The following is a 20,279-nucleotide window of genomic DNA, read 5'->3' on the forward strand; positions in this document are numbered from 1 at the left end:
AGGAAGAGCTGTTCTGCAAGCAGATTATATACGCTGTTACTAGGACTCATTCACTTAGAAGTGACGCACGCTTCGTAGTAAGCTATCCGGATCGTGTTGTGATTTTTCGGAACACTGTTGATCAACAATCCGACGGTCAATGAAATTTTTTCATCAATATCATTTCAAAATCTCATATTAGATTATACTTTTCGTTTCTTTTTGTAATATTATTATGAATCACGTTCAATTAATTTTTAATTTTTTTGGTCGACTTGAGACAATACTGATAAATAAATGCAAAAAACATAGTTTCCGTGTATTTCAATTATTAACATGACGTAATTATAGTATAATTGAACACAACAAATATACCCAGTCGTTTGTATCGAATCAAAAACGAACCCAATTATCTAAACACCGTGTCGGTCTTACCCCACCCAAAAACTGTCGGTCTTACCCCAACAGCGCCCATTTTTGTTGAATGCTCAATTAACTTCAATACTGTTAACTCAAACTTATCTTCAATACATACAAATAACGATATGGAGAGTAGAATAGAATGTGTGACAAAAAAACCGGTCATTTTCAAAGCTTTTGTGTTATTAAAACCTTAAAATGTATCAACTAAAAATAACATCCAAAAGCGCATCAACTTTGCTTTCGCTTGTTTTGTTTATTTTGTTGACGTTTATGAACCCATATGGCATCGATATGTATCGAAATGCCAAAAATAATCGTACTAATAATATCCTGTCATTATTGTATGATTTAAAATTTGATATCAGGGAAAAGTCGTGGGGTGTCGGGCTTACCCAGGGTGTCGGGCTTCCCCCCAGTTCCCCTACTCAAGGGAGAGCAAGGTGTTGAAAGGAGAAAGTTTAGAAAAGCGTGGAAGGATCATATATGCAAGCTTAGAGCTCACCGGCGACTTAACCCTTTGTCTGCTACCGTAGTGGTCAGGGTCTTTTGGCATTAGAAATGCGAATCACCTGAGTCTACGGCATGTCCGAACAAGCGTAAAGTAACTTGTTACTTCATGCTGTCGGAACCGACATTCGCATTTCTAATGCCAAAAGACCCTGACCACTACGGTAGCAGACAAAGGGTTAAGTCGCCGGTGAGCTCTAAGCTTGCATATATGATCCTTCCACGCTTTTCTAAACTTTCTCCTTTCAACACCTTGCTCTCCCTTGAGTACTATGGCTCTAAATATTGAAAAATATACTTCACCTTCCAGTCCCTTGCTAATTAAATGCCGAAAAAACTGTTGACAAATTAACTCAATAGGTCGTTAACAAAAATGGTTAACAAAAAAATGGTAAAAATAGATGTTAAGATATCTCTAAGGAACAACGTCTGTGATGGTTTTGTGGAAGGGAAAAACTTTATAAACCTCAGAATAAGAGAAATTACTATGAAAACATAGCAAAAATATCATTTTACGAGCTCACTACAAAAATTAAATTCCAATTTTTTTTATATATTTTGCTTTATTAAAAGGTAACTAGAAAGATTATTACATTGAAAACGGTAACTGTCGAAAAAAATAACTATTCAAATTGACCTAATTCGAACATTATCATCTCATTATTGAAAAATGAAAAAAAAATGGGAAGAAATTATATGATGGTTTTGTGGGAGGGAAAAACTTTATAAACCTCAGAATAAGAGAAATTACTATGGAAACATAGCAAAAATACAATTTTTGATTGGAGACACCTCTAAATCATGTCCAAATTAAGTCATTTTTGGCGAATGTTTTTAAATTCACGCCTAGAACGAAAATCTGAGCTGATCTATGTATATTTCAAATCTTTTTCAAAATGTGGAGAGGTGTAGTGGTCAATGTGGCCAACAAAATTAAGATGGCCCATCAGTAACCTACAACTGCAAATGCGAGATGTTTGGTTTCTATTTTAGCAAAAAATCCTTTCTGCATTCATCGCGGTATCGGTTTGAATAGGAGTTTTCTCTGTCACCACGCTCCACAACCCGTAATTCCGCAACAGGAGGTTAGATCGAAAAAAATTAATAGAAGTTTTTGGGGACGCAACACCGTTCATTTGAGTTTAAAGTTGTTCAAATCGGTCCAGTCATCACTGAGAAATCGATGTAACTGTTATTTTGAATTTGGGCGCTTCCGCCGGGGCATCCGGAACCATCGATGATGGCCAATGTATCCAAAGAGACTTTGAAATTCAAAGTTGTGGACACATTTTGGAAAAAAATTCACCTTTTTACATTCATCGCCATATACGTAGAAATCGGGATTTGCTGTGTGTTCGAACTCATCACCCTGTAATTCCGGAACCGGAAGTCGGATCAATTAGAAATTCAATACCAGCTAATGGGAACGCAGTACCTGAAACCAAGTTTATAAAAATCGGTGGATTATTCGCCGAGAAATAGGTACGACATTAACTTAAGTAACTAATAAGCATTATAACGTAGCCAAATATTTGCTGTGTGTTCGAACTCATCACCCTGTAATTACGGAACCGGAAGTCGGATCAATTAGAAATTCAATAGCAGCTAATGGGAACGCAGTACCTGAAACCAAGTTTATAAAAATCGGTGGATTATTCGCCGAGAAATAGGTACGACATTAACTTAAGTAACTAATAAGCATTATAACGTAGCCTAATATCTGCTTTGTATCCACATATAAAGCGGTTTTAATAAGCCGTGAAGCCCTAAATACTGATATAATGCTGATATTTCTGCCAGAAAAGGAGAAATATAGTGCTATTACTGTGCAGAGATTGACAGCTAGTTTCTGCAGTACTAATGCTATTGTCAAATTTGAAAGCCTAATATTGGCACTACTAATGCTATTAAAAAGCTTCAGTTGGCTGTCATTGTCCGCCATGGTTTTAAAACCATGTCTTATGTTTCCTTTCGGTATTATGAGCAAAAATGAAAAAAAAAATAAAATAAAATGTTCTGTTTTAAACCGAACTTGACTCTCTTCTAATGCATTGTAATGAATATGGGTTTTCGTTCTCACATGATATGAATGTTTTACGAAAAATACCTTTAGCAAGCCTCGAACTGAGCTACCTTGCCTAGTCCTTTACGGTAAATGCGCTGCATTTGCTGCCTGGACTATATTGCATATTTTCAATTGAAATGAAATATGCCGAATATAATCTTCAAGAAGAGTTACATAACAAATAAATCCACAGCATTACAATAACATTATATCAGCTTTCTTTTTGCTCTATAATGGCACTAAATGCACATATAAAGCTTACATGCTTTAAAAATCCTTAAAGATACGCGTTATATCAGATTTATATACGCATATAAAACAAGCGATAATGCTATATTTCGACTGCGCATTTATGCATTATTGATGCTAATACAGAGCTTTGTTGCATTGTTAATACTGTAATGGAATTGCAATGCAACATGAGAGCAAATGTATAGCCAATATAGTGCAATGGCTTAATGCTTATGGTTACTTGGGTTAGGGACTTGGCAAGTTCCCTGGGGGCCTCAAGAACCGCCATAGATGGCCAATGTGGTCAAAGCAACTTCGAAGGGTCAATAATGATCTAAACACGCAAATCTAAGTAATGTTGCACACATTTCAATATGTATTGCATCATTTGGAAATCTTTCATCATGGTGGTACCAGTTTATATGGGAATTTGCTATGTGATCGTACTCTTCTACACGTAACTCCGGAACCGGAAATCGGATCAATAAAAATTAAATAGCGATAGGAAAGTTGTACGTTTCATTTGAAACTAAGTTTATGCAAATCGGTCCAGCCATCTCTGAGAAAAATTGGTGAGATTATTTGACACATACATGCATACACACATACAGACTTTTTCCGATCTCGCCGAACTGAGTCAAATGGTATAAGAAATTCGCCCCAGCGGGCCTGGGTTAAAAAGTCAAAGTTCCGACCAATTGCATAACCTTTCTAGATGAGAAAGGCATAAATCGCAATTGTTCGCAAATGTTTTTATCCAAAGGGAATTTCGTATTGCGAATAACATATAGGGGGACTGGTAATAAAATAAAGTTAACGCGTTGTCATTATTTTCTAACTAATAAGTGATTGAGATACTGCAATCACCTAATTTCTTGTTAGACATGTTTTCTTTGTTAAAGATGATGGTGGTCCTACCTCCACAAAGTTGGGTGCTGAACGATTTATCTAGACGGTAATTAATATTTTGGCACATGAAAAAACCAGTCAACGAAAAAACGCCCTGTTCAATTTGCAGACACAGCTTTGCGTTTAAAAGAACGTAGCCAGATACATTTCGAAAATTCCGTAAACAACCAGGGTCCATCAAACAAAATTTCATCCCAGGAAGATACTTGATGGAATCGAGAATTGAACCTAAGATCTTCCATTTCTGTTAATACTCAGTATGACTCCTCCCGCCTGACCAAAGCATTGGCACTACCACCCGCAACGGTGAAATTGACGAGCCTAGTGACAGTGCAGAGCCAAGTCGATATATCAACATTCGACATCGATTCGATCGAACGCTATGGCCAAAGATCCACAGGGTAAAATATAGTATCTTCGGTAAGAGGGTGCCCTGATATGGATATAAAACCATATCAGTAGTATGTGCTGCAGACTACAATATAGTCACTTCGTTCCGGACTTCTGAAGCGGACCGGAGTAAACAATGTGAACAAAGGAAGCTTTCATGTCTATGAATGATTAAGATCTTCTAAATCAACCACTATTAACTTTGCATAAGGAAGCTTATTTGCACAATAAATTATCATAAAACCAGATTCTCATCATCGTAGAGATGTTGAAACAAGGTGTTACAGCTCTCTTAGGTAGAGCAGGAAAATGTGTTCAACATATAATAAATTGCCTGAGCAAAGGTGAAAAGAAACGCGTAGAATCCATGAATGTGAGCTGTTAGATTAGTTAGCCGCAATGCCTCATAAACCTCATTTTAAAAAAATTCGAAAGCATACTTTAGATCATTTTTGTATGATACTTCTAAAAACTCAAGCTCTCATCTCATGTCTTACTTGATGATATTTACATTTTGTTATGCTTACGTGATGATATTTTCATTAATTAATTTCTCGAAGATCACATAGAAGGGGTATCAACCGCCGCAAAATAAACCTGAAATCATATGATTACGCTGAATTTTCAATTATGTTCGCAACATTCATACACGTGATTCCGAGTAACGGCACTCGAAGCAGACTAGCCTGGCGAGCAGTAGGAGTCTCCATCGTGCTGTTCCTCTGACACCACCCGTGATTCATATCTTCACAAGTTTGTTCGAAGTACTTAATTTTCTGGAATATAGAAAATTGATCGCTGAGTTTTTCACATGCATTAAATCATGCCAAATAATCAAATTAAATCAGGAGGTTACAGAAACTCAACTCGCTGAAAAGCAATTCGAAACCTAATGGTTGAAACAATGATCTTAGATGAAACTAAAACTAAATCATGCCTGAACTGTGACGAAGGCAATTCACTAAGAAAAGCCGACAAGAACTAATTAGTTCTTCAGGAACAAAATCCGGCTAGTTTACAATAGATCTAGTTTTTTCAAAACATCTTCATAACGCACATAATTATGAGAAAACCAAAATAATCAACCACTCAGTCAATACAGCCCAAAGCAATAAACCATTAACACACATACAGGGATAATCTGGATACCATTCAGTGTATGAAATGCAATCAAATATAAACGTTTATCTTTCCAAGGTTTCCAAGATCCTGTACAGGAACGGGGAGGGTTTCCAAGATCCTGTACAGGAACCGTACCCTAGTTACTCTTATTTGGCAAGTTGCATTTAATTGTTTGAATTGAGCCTGGTGTGAAACTTAAAAAAATCGAATATTTACAAAAAACGTTTTTAATCCACCTAACAGTGTGATGAGACATTTCTTATAACTCTTATCACTCTCTGCAGATATTATATCGTTTGAGAACATTTAGAACTTGATGCTTCGCGATGTTTTTGAATACACATACTACATGAGATAGTGGCAGGACTCAGAGAATCGCTGAAATCAGCATAGGACAATATCAGTGCTAGAAATCTCAAACCAAATCAATGGGAAAGCGAAAAAATGGCCCATAAAATAGACATACAAACGAATTATTGTTAATGCTCTGTTAATAAAATATCTAAATTGTGGTGGGAAAACTGAATTTTCCTGAAGAGGTTATATATTGTACTGAGCCAAAAAAATCGAAAATTTTTTTGAATCGACTTGAAGTTTATACTTTACTCAAATTTCCAACTAGCAGCGATACCATTCAAAGAAAATCAACAGTGAATATTTCCAGACTTGGTTTTATTTCCTATTTAAGAACTATTGTGTTTTTTACATCCTAGATTGCATGATTCAGTGATCGAAACCCAAAACTTCATAAAGTATTTGAAATTATTAAATTAAAATTTGTTTTTGCTATTCAAATTGACAAAATGATAGTATCGCCCCTTTGGCGATTGTTTACTTTTTCGGTCCCACCTATCAGCATTGAAGTATCGCCCTTACGTTTTTTTACAATAACTACCGTTTTACACCACCGATTTCGTCCGGGTTTTTTCAATAGAGATCATTGTTACTATTTACAGCTGGTATCAGCTTGATAATCCTAAAAAAATACGAAAAAACAGTTTCACCTCTAAACTGCTAGCAAAAAAAGTATCGCCCTGTTTGTTTGCATGGAGCATGGATGGCGAAACTTTAAATAAACAAACAAAAATACAGTTTCGTCCGTTGTATTTTTTGCTGTAGTTTAAGAAAGCAATATCGTAGAATCTAAAGGTGACTTTTCTAAAGGTGACTTCCCAGTAGTATCCCTGATTTGAATTATTATCGCTAATCCTAATGCCAAAGAACAAATAAAAACCTCTCGAAAACGAACCGTTTAGGAAAATCATCATCATTACTGAAATTTTCATTTTCACGAATCTTTTCGATAACCTTCCATCACTTGCGTTAGTGCACTGGGTGCACACTGCTCTGAAAATCTAGCAAAATCGTCTTAGGGCACCAGCGGGTCTAATTCAGAGCTATCTGCGCGGCGAGTTAAATCTGTAAAGAATACAAAAAATTAATTTCTATTCCATAATTTTCAGTTCAGCAATTCGAGAGATCGTGCTCACCGCAAGTCATGAAATATAGACTACGTTGTGAAGCGATGGTCATTATTTATTAAAAAATCACGGTTATATAAAAAATTAAACTATTAAAAAATTTCAAATAGTTTATAATTTTCACAAACTTATTAGGAAAAATTGTTTAATAAGCTTTCGTAATATTGTATAGGAAAAAAGCTGAAAATTTCTGTATTTTCTCTATCTGCAACATATAAACCCTTAAGTATACTAATTATTTGGTATACGAATTGGAATAGGTTCGCCAAATTTTGAAAGAAGTCTATAAAATAACCCCTTGAAAACTACCTAAAAATTGTTGTAGTTCGACGCAATAAAAAAATCTCCAAAAATGAAATGTACCTATTAATGTGAAACACAGTGAATAATACATACAATAAAGACCCATTTTTATCTGTCTCATGGTGTATTTTAGGCTGACAAAATGGGGACATTGACTAAATCGGGCAATTTTTTTCTTTATAATAAACTGAAGTTGTTAAATATTCTTCCCGTCCCTTGATGTAGTCTGATAACTATTTCTGATTATGATGAACTTTTTATTTTTACATATTTCCATCTTCATGATAAGGAAAACATGCTCAAGAAAGGATTTACTCGAATTCAGTCTTGTTCGTTTGCTAGAGCCCATCAAACATATGTTCATATTTGGCTGATAAAATCGGGTTTTTCAATGTATTATAATAGATATTCAGCATTCGAAGAAGATTCTTGTGAACGAGTGTAAAACGACTTTGTTTCTACTTATTTGAAGTCAGCGGCGTAGCCAGAAATTCGGTTTGGTGGGGGTTTGGTGAAAATCGATCATACTGTCCAAACGGCATAATTCCGAAACCGTAATTTTTGAAGTTTTAAAATTATGCAGAATTAATTTTTCAGAAAATAGTAACAGAGTTCGTGTCTTTAGCGAATTTGTTGAGACTTTATTGTAGTCATGAATATTAACCTGAGAAAATCCACCATAAATACTTCTTGGACGATATACCGTCAAAATTATTTTATCAAATGATGCGCTGTTTAACGTTTGTAAAAGTCATCGAAGATACTAAACCTCCGAAATTGGCGGTTTCAAAATGATGCTATCTTGACCTTAAATTACTGTTTTTAAACGTTTAACCTATACATATAATTGGTCATACAACAAAAATCAAATGCTCATCAAAATCGATCAGAACCTGCTAGAGTCGAATGGAAATCGTCATTTTTCATAAATTTCTCTCTACATTCGGAAAGTGTTATCCTCGTTATTAATCATATTACGTTTTCGTCTCAACTCGACGCATTCCCAAAAAAAACCTGTCTTAATCCACCTAATGGTGCAATTGTGCTTGTCTCATTTGTCCAGACTACGATTCCATAGCTGGTTATGTTCAATACAATGGTGGAAATGAATATTACATGTTCAGTACGATTTGCACATACGTATAATGGATCGACAGCCACGATTTTGAGATACTATATGATACTGAAACATCGCTTGAAACCAGCGGCGGATCATGGAGAAAGATCCGGGAGGTCCAGGTCCTGCCGAAAATTTTCAACTTGTTAAGAAATTTTAAACTAGTTTTAATTTTAAAGTAGCAACCCCTCACTGCATACTCCCTCCGGGCCGGTATGATTGACGATTTTTAGAGTGATTGCATAACTTTTCTATATGAGAAAGGCAAAAATGTACCAAAGTCCAAAGAAGTCAATTTTTGTCAAACATCTCAATGTTTCATGCATTTTAAAGTCATTTGGCATCAAAAATACAAATTTGATTTTGAAAATTTTTCATTTCAGTTTATATTGGAATTTTCTGTGTGATTGCACTCTTCAACTCGTAACTCCGGAACCGGAAGTCCAATCAATAAAAAAAATCAATAGCAGCCGATGGGAAGGTTGTTCCTTTCATTTAAAACTAACTTGTGCAAATCGGTCCAGCCATCTCTGAGAAACAGAGGTCACATTTTTTTCCACATACACACATACATACACACAGACATTTTCCAATCTCGACGAACTCAGTCGATTGGCATATGACACACGGCTCTCCGGGTCGGGATTAGATTGACGAATTTTAGAGTGAATGAGAAAGTCAAAAACATTTTTAGTAAATGTTGAAAGTTATGCATTTTTTTGGTGAGCAGTTCTATGTTTCATAGACATTAAATAAATTTTAACTTCGCTTCCTATTAAATAAAGACCCTTATTACAGTACATTTCTACAAAAACGAGCTCAATTTGAAAATAAATCTGAGGATTATGATTGATTACAGAACTCTGGAATTTTCTATTGGAATGTTTTCAGGCAGGAATTTGATATTGATGCTATTAGACAACTGTGAAATCACGACCAATAGATCAGTAACATATCAGGACCCCATTCCGACAATTTATCAAAAGTCCTCATGACGTTTACAACAACAGGTTATCAATCTACGGATCAGATAATTGTTATTGTAATATTGAATTAAATCAGTATGCATCAATAAATTTTCAACTCCAATCCAATAATTTGTTTGGGTGTGGTGGGGGGGGGGGGGGTGGGTTGTATGGTGTTAAACCCCAAAACCTTTTCTTGGTTACGCCGTTGCTTGGAGTTATTTATTTCGCTTTTCATTTTCCGATATGTTTCAGATCGATCCGATGGTTATAAATTAGAAAAATTGCAGTCAGAAGGTTCGCACAAATGAACATTTTTGTACTGATAAGTTATCAAGTTCCTTCCAGACAACTTGGAAGTGTTCGGTGATTATTTCTAGCGGTTGTATATAGAAAAATTAAATACAAAATTCGTTTTATCGAGATAATGTTTGGCTTATTTCAATGGATTATTACTATATTGAACAATAAATAGGCGACAAAAGGTAATCAACAAACAACAAGCCATAACTTTTAAAGTATTCAGAATAGATATTTGAAGTCTTCAGTAAAGTTATTCGCAAAAGTAAGAGCTACAAATTTGCTGAAGGCATCATTTCGATATAATCACTTCCAAGAAAATTTGTGAAAATATCTCACTCATAGGGGGATTAATCAGCAAAAGCACAATACCAAACGAAAGCGCATATTACCTCCATTAAATTCTCCGAAGATACTATTGACCTAAAATAAGCCGTTTTGGCGATAATAATAGATTACATGTTTTTGGTCATATTTCTGGCAATAGGAAATGATAAAAATCTTTCGTTCGCATTTAATGTTAAATATCTCTTTTGATAATAGTCCGATTTCAACAATCTATAGCTTGTTCGAAAGGTATTCGTTAAAGCTGTCTAAAAGCATATAAATTGTTAATCTATATTGTCAAATTCGGCAGATAATTCAAAAAAACTGCAAAAAACGCCATTTTTACGCATTCAAACATTCATATCTTGGAAACTAAACATCAAAATCAAAAACAAATTAATAGCGTTCATACTGTTTTTTAGTTCTTTCATTTAAAATTGGTTTGGATAAGATCGGTTCAGCCATTGCTGAGAAACACGAATGAGAATTTGTCCGTTACATACACACACACACAGACACACACACACACACACACAGACATTGTCCCAAATCGTCGAGCTGAGTCGAATGGTATATAAGACTCGGCCCTCCGGGCCTCGAAAAAAAATCTTGAAAGTTTGAGCGAATTCTATACATTTCTTTTATAAGAAATGTAGAACCATAGAGAGCAGGCATTATTCGGAGAGGAAAGGGTCCACTGTCCGGACCAGGTATAGATGATTAGCAGTTTTTAAATTTGCTGCTTCGTTACATATACAGCAATAATTTCGATTAACTTCAAATTTGAACTGAGTACTCTTGAATATCTTTAAACTATATTGGCGTAGGATTTATTTTATTTTGAATGAAAACTCTCGAAAAAATTGTGATAACTATGCTATTTTGTTAAATTTTGATATTTTTTGATAATTCTACGTTATTTCATAGGAAAAACCTAACTTATCGACTTTTTTCAGCTACTCATTCGGTCGGAATCGCAGCAACACTGAAGAAAGTTTAAGTTTGCGCCTGTGCGTAATTATCCCAATTTTCAACGTTTTTTGATCAAAACATTATGCAAATTTAAATATATCTTAATACATTCTCATTTTTTTAAATATTTTATGATTTTTTTTTTACATTTTAACGACATTCAATTAGCTAGAGATTACTGGGTAGGGAATGTTATGAAAATTAGAGCCATAGTACTCAATTGAGAGCAAGGATGTGAAGTAAACAGATCGGAAAACTAGAAGTGGCAGGGTCATTAGAACAGGCTTAACATCGTACGGGCTTAATTTTTGTCTTCGGTTAATGAGGGTCTAGCTTAGGCAGTATAACTACGAATCACCCGAGTTCACTAACATGTGTCCTGATAAAGGTAGACGTGTCTATCTTTACCGTGACAACCGACCAATGAATTTTATATTATGAAGTTTTTCTAAATCCTTGAAGATCACTCAATTTTTTTGGTGTTCACACTGATACAGCCTCTTAAGTTGAAGAACTGAGCTTAAATTGATATTAATATTCATTTTGAATTTGTTTCTAAAATTCATTAGAATCCAACGGGTTTAGACAGCCATGACGCCACTAGTAGAATTCTTATTTGAAAGAACCTTAATCATTTTTCTGACTAACCACAAAACCAATAAAATTATAATTTCTGCGCAGAATTCTTCTTTGGATGGTTTTTACCTGGGCGAAACTTTTCCTGCGCGTCGAAAATTCAATTTCTTTAAAAAACCAATTTAAAAAAAGTTTAGTACCAAAGATTTGAATCTCCAAAACAAAAAAAAATGTAATGCCATAAAATTTCAAAATGGATGAACCGTCGAGATCTGATACCAATGCAAGAAGGTAAGATCTGAAAAAGAAAAAAAACAAAGAAGAATTGATAACAATCGCAAAAATAGGAACGGGACTTCACAATTTAAAACCAAAGTTTCGTGAAGTTTAAAAAAAGCATGTTTCTAGTGAAAATGAGCACTTTTGATCGAATTTTCTCAACGAAGTGGGATTGGGAGCAGAACAAATTCAAATGATGGCAGGGATTTAGGTTTCCAACTAAATTATTGTGAAGAAATTTTTGAAAAAAATGGAATGGGAGTTCACAGTAAAACCAAAGTTCTTTGAAATTTAAAAAATAGCATTAAGTGAAAATGGGAATTTTTCGAATTTTCGCTATGAACTGGGGAAATTCAAAGATGGCAGGGATTTAGAGCTCCAACTAAATTATTATGAAGAAATTTTTGAAAAAAATTGAATGGGAGTTCACAGTTTAAAACCAGTTTTGTGAAATTTAAAAATAACATTTTAAGTGAAAATGAGCATTTTTCATCGATTTTTTCCAACTAACTGGGCTTAGGAGCAGAACAAATTTAAGAATGGCAGGGATTTAGGGTTCTAACTGAATTATTGCGAAGACAATTTTGAAAAAAAAATCGAATGGGACTTCACAGTTCTGCTCTCAAGCCCAAAAAAAATCATTTTCACTTTAAAAAAATAATTTTTGAAATTTTTGTTTTAAACCGTTCTAATTTTTGTCAAAAATTTCATCTCAATAATTTCGTTGGAATCCTAAATCGCTGCCAAAATTTGAATTTGACCTGCTCCCAATTCCACTTCGTTGGGAAAATTCAATCAAAATTGCTCATTTTCAGTTGAAAGTTTCAAATATTGACTGCCCCGACATTTTTTCAAGGATTAATTTGTTTGTTCCTCCTCGTGGTATAAGGAATCCTCCGCCTCTACGGATTCCTAGACACCGTACAGTTTATGGCCAGAATAATCCGGTGGACAGATGTTGTAGCAAATTCAACGAAACTGCTTTAGTTTACTACCTCCATACCACTAAATACACATACAGTTAGCAATTAAAAAAAATAATATTGACATTAACAATAATATTAAGAGTAATCTTCACGGTATATGCCGAAGACAAAATAAATAAATAATAAAAAAAATCAAAGTTTGTATTTGTATTTGTATAAAAAAAAGTCCAACTGACAATTTGTCTTAATGAACTATACTAAACTAAGGTAAACTAAACATAATTAAAATAGTGACAATACACGACGACGAAACTGCGAAGAGTTCATGACGAAGTCGAAAATTGCAGCAAACTCGTTGAAGCGACGACTCATTGCTAAAATTGGACTATTGGTAGCGTAGTTAGTGCTGCGCATTTCAGAATGCAGCAGGGCTCGAGGGCGAAGAGAACGGGTAGGCGCGTAGAGGTTGATTTGCGCTAGTAGCTCCGGATCATCATATTCAGCCAGCAGAATCTTTGACACGAAGGTAGCTTGCGCTGCATGTCTCCGGCGTGTTAAAGTATTAAGTCCTAAAAGACGACAACGGTCCTCGTACGGTGGCAGGTTTAATGGATCGTTCCACGGCAATTCACGTAACGCATATCGTATGAATTTACGCTGGACTGCTTCGATCCTAAGGCTCCACGTAGCTTGATACGGGCACCAAACGACGTTTGCAAATTCCAACTGCGGGCGCACCAATGAGCAATAAAGAGCCTTGAAGCATAGAGGATCCCGAAATTCGTTGGATATTTTGAAAATAAATCCCAGCAAACGATTAGCTCTGTCGATGGTCGCTGAGACGTGATGAGTATACGTTAGCTTATCATCAAGAATGACTCCTAGATCCTTCACGTGGTCAACGCGTTGTAGTAGAGTTCCTGCGATGTTATAGTTGAAGGTAACCATATTTCTCGTTCGGTAATAGCTGATGACAAAACATTTTGCAACGCTAAGGACCATCATGTTTCTTACACACCAGCTATAAAAGGTGTCAATAAGATGCTGTAGCTCATGGCAATCGGCTTCATTCCGTATAACAAGAAAAATTTTTAAGTCGTCGGCAAAAAACAGCTTTCCTCCACGGCTTAGAACGAAAACCGCATCGTTCACGAACAGTGAAAAAAGTAGTGGACCTAGCGTACTACCTTGAGGAACTCCGGAAGTGTTGAAAAAGGATTCTGAAACAATATCGCCAATTTGAACAACGATTTCACGGTGCACAAGGTAGGATCGAAGCCAATGGCAGAATCTAGTAGAACACCCTAGCTTATCAAGCTTTGTTATCAGTATCTCATGATTAACTCTATCAAAAGCTGCCTTTAGATCAGTGTAAATTGTATCCACCTGCAATTTCTTAGACATTTGTTCCGTGCAAAATGACGTAAAGCAGACGAGATTCGTCTCGACTGAACGTCCTGGGAAAAATCCGTGCTGAGATGTACTAATGTAGTGTCGACAAGCAGAAAATAACGCCTCGTTGATAATTGATTCAAAAACTTTAGATTCGACTCATAGCGAAGAGATTCCGCGATAGTTCGCTATGTTGCGTTTGTCACCTTTCTTGAATACCGGGAACATAACTGAGCATTTCCAATCCTCAGGAAACGTTTGCTGCTGAAGCGATAGGTTAAAAATATATGCAAGTGGTGTTACAAGTAAGTCCGAACATTTTTTCAATACAGTTGAAGGTATAGCACTGAGGCCGGGTGCATAAGATGACTTGGTTTTCCGAATTGCAGATATAACCATTTGTTCAGAGACAGTAAACACATCCAAATCAACAGCACAAGCAGGAACGTCGCGAGAGGCATTTTCGAGTTCGTTTGCGGTTGGCGAGTCAGTTGAAAAAACACTCGAGAAGAATCTGGCAAACAGCGTACATTTCGCCACAGTTGTCGTAGCTTCTTCGCCGTCGTAAAGCATCCTTGATGGAAGTCCAGTTTCTTTACGCTTCGTGTTGACAAATGACCAAAAGCCCTTCGGGTTTCGGCGTAGATTATTCTGGATGCGGTTTACATAGCGTTTGTACAGAAGCTTGTTGTAACAACGATACTCATTACTGGCTAAAGTGAACATGCGCTTAGAAAGAGGACACCGTCGATTTGTGTACGCACGTAGGGTTTTTGCTCGAGTACGTTTTAGCTTTCGAAGAGTGCTGTTTGACCAGGGTGGCTTGCTAGGAGGCTGACATTTAGGCACTGAGGTCTCAACACAGTTCAGTAGTAGTCGCTTGTAGATGGCAACTGCAGCATTAACACTCACTTGGGCATGCAGTACACTCCAATCAATTTGCGACAGAGAACTGCGCAGCTTTACAAAATCAGTTTTGCGAAAGTTGAGACGGTCGACAGAAAGAGTTTCTACATACTGAACTGATCGAATAGTGCCAATTGAGATTTCAAGCGCGGGATGAAAGTTGTCAAGTGGAACAATCACGCTGGATGCTTCATTGACGGAACATACAGGTATAATAGTTTCACTAACAAAGACGAGATCCAGAAAGCGTGACTGGTGGTTAGGAATCATGCTTACTTGACTTAGCCCGTTGAAAGCAAATCCGTCCAGTAGCAAACGACTGGCGATGTTGGTTGTCGAAGCAATCGGGTCCGGGTAAGCGTATCCGTGTCGTGACGGCACCCAAATGAGTCCTGGCTGATTGAAATCACCAAGGACAATCATCACGCCATCTGCGCCAGCTTGTGAAGAAGCGTTATTCACAGCATCCATGTGAAGTTGCATGATATTGCAGTCGAGTCGCTTTTCAGGAGGAATATAAACAGCACCAATATAAAAGTTCCTCGATGGAGTTGTAATTCTAACCCAAACAGCCTCAACACTGGTTAAACTACCTACATCAATCTCACATGAGGCAAATGCGGTGGAAACAGCAATCAAAACTCCTCCTCCACGTCCGCGAATACTGTTGCCACTATTTCGGTCCGCACGGTATACGGTGTAAGCATCTCCGAAGAGCTGCACTGATGTTATACGCGCATCGAGCCATGTTTCGGTGAAGACGCAAACATCGTAGTCACCGTCCACAGCAGCTAAATACACGTCATCAATTTTCGTCTTAAGCCCTCTCGCGTTCTGATAGTAAATCCGCAAACCATCAGTGTCATGTGAGAGGTGTCGTGCTGCATTCCAAGTTTCAGGACTGTGGGCTCGATGATCACTATCACCGCAAATAGCGCGGGGAGAGCAGGATGTACTGTTGTCAGGAAGGGGAACAAGCTGCGATACGGAGGGAATGACTACGTCATAACTGTTGCGTCCAGCGGCTGACTGCAATGGGAGGCATACTTGAAGGTGCGCAGTATCACGTGTAGCTTCGGAAGGACATATATTATTTAAATGTTTACCTGAGCGGACAGATGCGATGCGATCGAAATTATCATTTTGACATTGAAGGTTCGCTGGAGCGGTAGAGTCGATTGAGTAGTGTTCATCAGCAGACTGTAAGTGAAATTTACATTGAGGGTGTGCAGCATCTTGAAGTGCTTCGGAAGGACATATACCCTTCTTGGCTTTACCTGACACAGAAGAAGTTGCCGATTCGCCAGGTAGTTCGATGTCGCTCACCGAGGAACATGAAATTAGACAGACGAGTTTATCCGGGATAGCTTGGCGCTACTGTCCACCACCAGATGGATTCTTCTTCGCAGCGATCCTGATGATAGGCCGTTGAATTTTTGAATTGGTCACAAATTCACGAAAGTAGATGTTCTCCGGCCAAGAGTCTTTGGACAGAGCCTTATCCCTGCATGATTTGCTAACGCCAACTTTGAAGGTGATGAAGCTCAGCGATGAGAGATCCTTATCCTTAGGAACTAGGCGAACTATTTTTGGTTGCATATCCTTTCCCAGACAATCTTTCACAAGTCTAGAAACTTCATCGTCCGTCGTGCTGGGATCAAATGCAGACAAGTAGACCCATAACAGCTCCTCAGGTGGTGATACTGTTTTTATCGTTTCAAACGCAGCTTTTGCTCCACGAATATTAGTGATTTTTGCTTTGAGCGGATCATCTTCACGCTTGCGCTTAGGAGTGTTTGGAACGGGATTATATGCAGCAATCCCTGTCCAAGGTGTATTTACCGTTGGAGATAGCGGTTTTGTGTCGACTTTAACCGAGAGAGCTTTAACGACATCTTTTAAATCAGCTATGTCATCCTTTAATGATTTCAGAGAATTTTCGTCGGGCATTGCATTGTCGCAATAACGCGAAGCCATTCTGCGGAAATTATCGTTACAAAACAAATCAGCACATCCGTTACACATCCAGAATATATTCCGTGAGTGGATTCCCAGAACATCACGAACGTCATAATCCAACTTGACACATATCATGTGAAACGAATTTCCGCAATACCCACGACAGGTGATTCGCTCAGAATCATTTATGACTTTCGAGCAGTTGGTACAAGCCATGCTTTTGAGCAAAGAAAATAACGCCTACCGGGTATGCAATAAACGCAGCCAAAATGAAGCGAACTTGCATGCAACTATCAGCTATCCACCAGAAGATGTCGCTTTTGTCAACAAATTGAGCGTAACGTTGTGCAAAGTGATAACGTCAAGTAGAAAAAAAACACGAAACTATCACTTTCACTAAAAACAACACTTGCAGCTATCAGATATGATGCTGGTTAAGTTCATGAAACTTCAAAGTTCTTGCACAACCGATTAACACGAAAAATAAATAGTACAAAAATAAAAACGATCACGATTGTTCAACAAGTATAAATTAAAAAGAAAACTACTAGCTTTGTTGACGACCGGGGTGTAGCAAACAGTGATGCCAAAAGGTTTGATTACAATTTCGTGAAATTTAAAAAAAAATTAATGAAAATGACCTTTTTTATAGAATTCTCACAGTGAACTGGGCTTGGGAGCAGAACAAATTCAAAGATGGCAGGGATTCAGGTTTCCAACTAAATTATTGTGAAGAAATTTTTGAAAAAATTGGAATGGGACTTCACAATTTAAAACCAAAGTTGTGTGAATTTTTCAAAATTGGTTTTAAGCGGTTTTCGTTTGTTTTGACACTAGATGCTGATGCTTCATACTATTTTTAAATTTTGATTTAGATTTTACATTTACAAATTTCGATTTTCAACATTTCATGTACTCCCCATTTTGGATTTTTCGATTATTATGAAATTAATATTCAAACGCTGGACCCCTTAATGATATCCGATTGAGCTTAAAAATTGTATAAATTCATTTTTCGATGTAATAAGTATTTTGTGTCAGACTTTATGCGAAAATTTAAGATGACCATTTTCATTGATATCTTCCCTGGTTAGTGGTTCTCCAACTCTATATATTTGCTGATTTGTGTCAAAATAATGGGCTTTACTAAAAATCAGTGAAATAAAAATTGCAAAGCTGAACTCTTAGCAAATCCAGCTTTGCTGAAAAATTTCAGCAAAATATTTTGCTGAAACAAAATACGCAAAATTGGTGTGTATGTTGTCTCCAAGCAAACCAACTTTTATTTATTGTTTTTTCAAAAAAGATAATTTGTTTCTCTTGCCGTTTTCATGTTCCTTTTAATCGGCTACTGATGAGGAGCAAATAAAAAGATTGCTGGCTCCCCTATACAGGAAATAACAAAACTGGGGGGAAAACATTCGTGTTTCAGCTAATCAAAAATTCGATTTCGAAGGAAAACTAACTGAACTCCACTTTTTAAACACTTTATAAAACACATACAACAATTGAACGTCGGTACTCAATCACTTATTGGATCAATCGGTAATGTCGTTCACTCCGCATCAGAATAAGAATGAGGAGAATTTTAAACACATCTCACAACAATTAAAAGTAAAGCACAGCAAAGCCTTATTGAATGGCAAACTTTCCGAAGGCAGCTCATATCCTAATGACCATTGCAAAAAAAAATATTTTTGAATTCTCAAAGCCCCCCCCCCTCTCATATTGTGACAAACGTCAAAGTAAGCTCAGATGCCAAATTTCACATCATTTGGACAATTTTAGACCCCCGCCCACTTCGCTTGAAATTTTTTGAAATTGGTGCAATTGGAAAATATGGAGGAAAAATACATTAAATGTTATAACTTTTGAAGTAGCAATCAGAAAATTACAATTCATACCTCTTTTCAAAGGAAATATTCTTATTATATGAATGGAAATATTTTTGTTTCTAGGAAAATACGGAAAATTGGGGTACTGGGTCATTTTGGCCCCAAAATTCCCTATTTTTAATTATTTTTCTGCTCCGTGATGCAAATAATACATATTTTGTAGTTTTTCTAATGTGAGAAAATCTCAAAAATCGATCGGAGCCTTTTTGACCTTTGTCCGAATACGAGAAGTTGGGGTTAAGGCCATTTGTCATTCATATTAAACTTCATCATTTTCTCGTAAACATATCTCTATTATTCTTCACTCAATTTTCATAAACTATACCTTGTTGAACGTGGAAAATCCTTAGGATTATAACAAAAATACATTCGTTACCGGTAAAATTCAGGAACATTATCTGACATATAGTGTCGATTTCACATTTTTATCATAACATCGCACATATTAATTCCATTTAACAACAAAATTCTTATTTAATTTACTACTTTTAGTGTAAAATATGCTAAGGGATCACATGAGAAAAGTTTCATTCCTAGAAAATAGGGGTAGTATTAGGTATTAGGACAAATAATGAAAAAAATTAGATTTGTAGAGTAAATATCAAAAAGTTTGATGTTTCTGAATTTTACCTCTAACGTTTTTATTTTTGTTTTATTCCTCAGAATTTTACACGTTCAACAAGTTACATTTTATGAAAATTGAATGAAGAATAATAGAGATATATGCATTAGAAGATGATAAAATTTAATATGAATGACAAAAAGCCCTATAACTCCAACTTCTCGTATTCGGACTAAGGTCAAAAGGATTCCGTTCGATTTCTGAGATTTTTTCACATTAGAAAAACTACAAAATATGTATGATTTGCACCATGGAGTAGAAAAATCATTAAAAATAGGAAATTTTGGGGCCAAAATGATCCAGTACCCCACTTTTCCGTATTTTTCTAAAAACAAAAATATCTCCATTCAAATACTAAGATTATTTCCTTTCAAAAGAGGTATAAATTGTAATTTTCTGATTGCTACTTCAAAAGTTATAGCATTTAATGTATTTTCCCTCCATATTTTCCCATAGCACCAATTTCAAAAAAATTCAAGCGAGGTGGGCGGGGGCCTAAAATTGTCCAAATGATGTGAAATTTGGCATCTGAGCTCACTTTGACATTTGTCACAATATGAGAGGGGGGGTCTTTGAGAAATCAAAAATAATTTTTTTTTGCAATGCCCTGATGACCATAATCTCCATTTTTCA

The 20,279-nt window shown here is 36.3% G+C and overlaps 1 protein-coding gene across 4 annotated transcripts in view; it reads right to left on the reverse strand.

Moving 5' to 3' along the window:
* Positions 1–20,279, reverse strand: part of LOC131696377 (UNC93-like protein) — a 66,638-nt gene that overhangs the window by 22,684 nt on the left and 23,675 nt on the right. The window contains exon 1 of one of the 4 annotated variants that reach the window (XM_058984936.1): positions 11,868–11,887. The exons of 2 other annotated variants lie outside the window; for them this stretch is intronic. Coding sequence is in view for 1 of the 2 variants with exons in the window: in XM_058984925.1 (XP_058840908.1) it covers positions 2,216–2,235 (20 nt within the window). In the remaining variant the exon portion in view is untranslated. Of the gene's footprint in view, positions 1–2,215; positions 2,251–11,867; positions 11,888–20,279 lie in introns of those variants that run through there. One more of the 4 variants, XM_058984925.1, reaches the window with a different exon arrangement.

This window comes from Topomyia yanbarensis, chromosome 1 (assembly GCF_030247195.1).
Source record: "Topomyia yanbarensis strain Yona2022 chromosome 1, ASM3024719v1, whole genome shotgun sequence".
NCBI classification, from domain to species: Eukaryota; Metazoa; Arthropoda; class Insecta; order Diptera; family Culicidae; genus Topomyia; species Topomyia yanbarensis.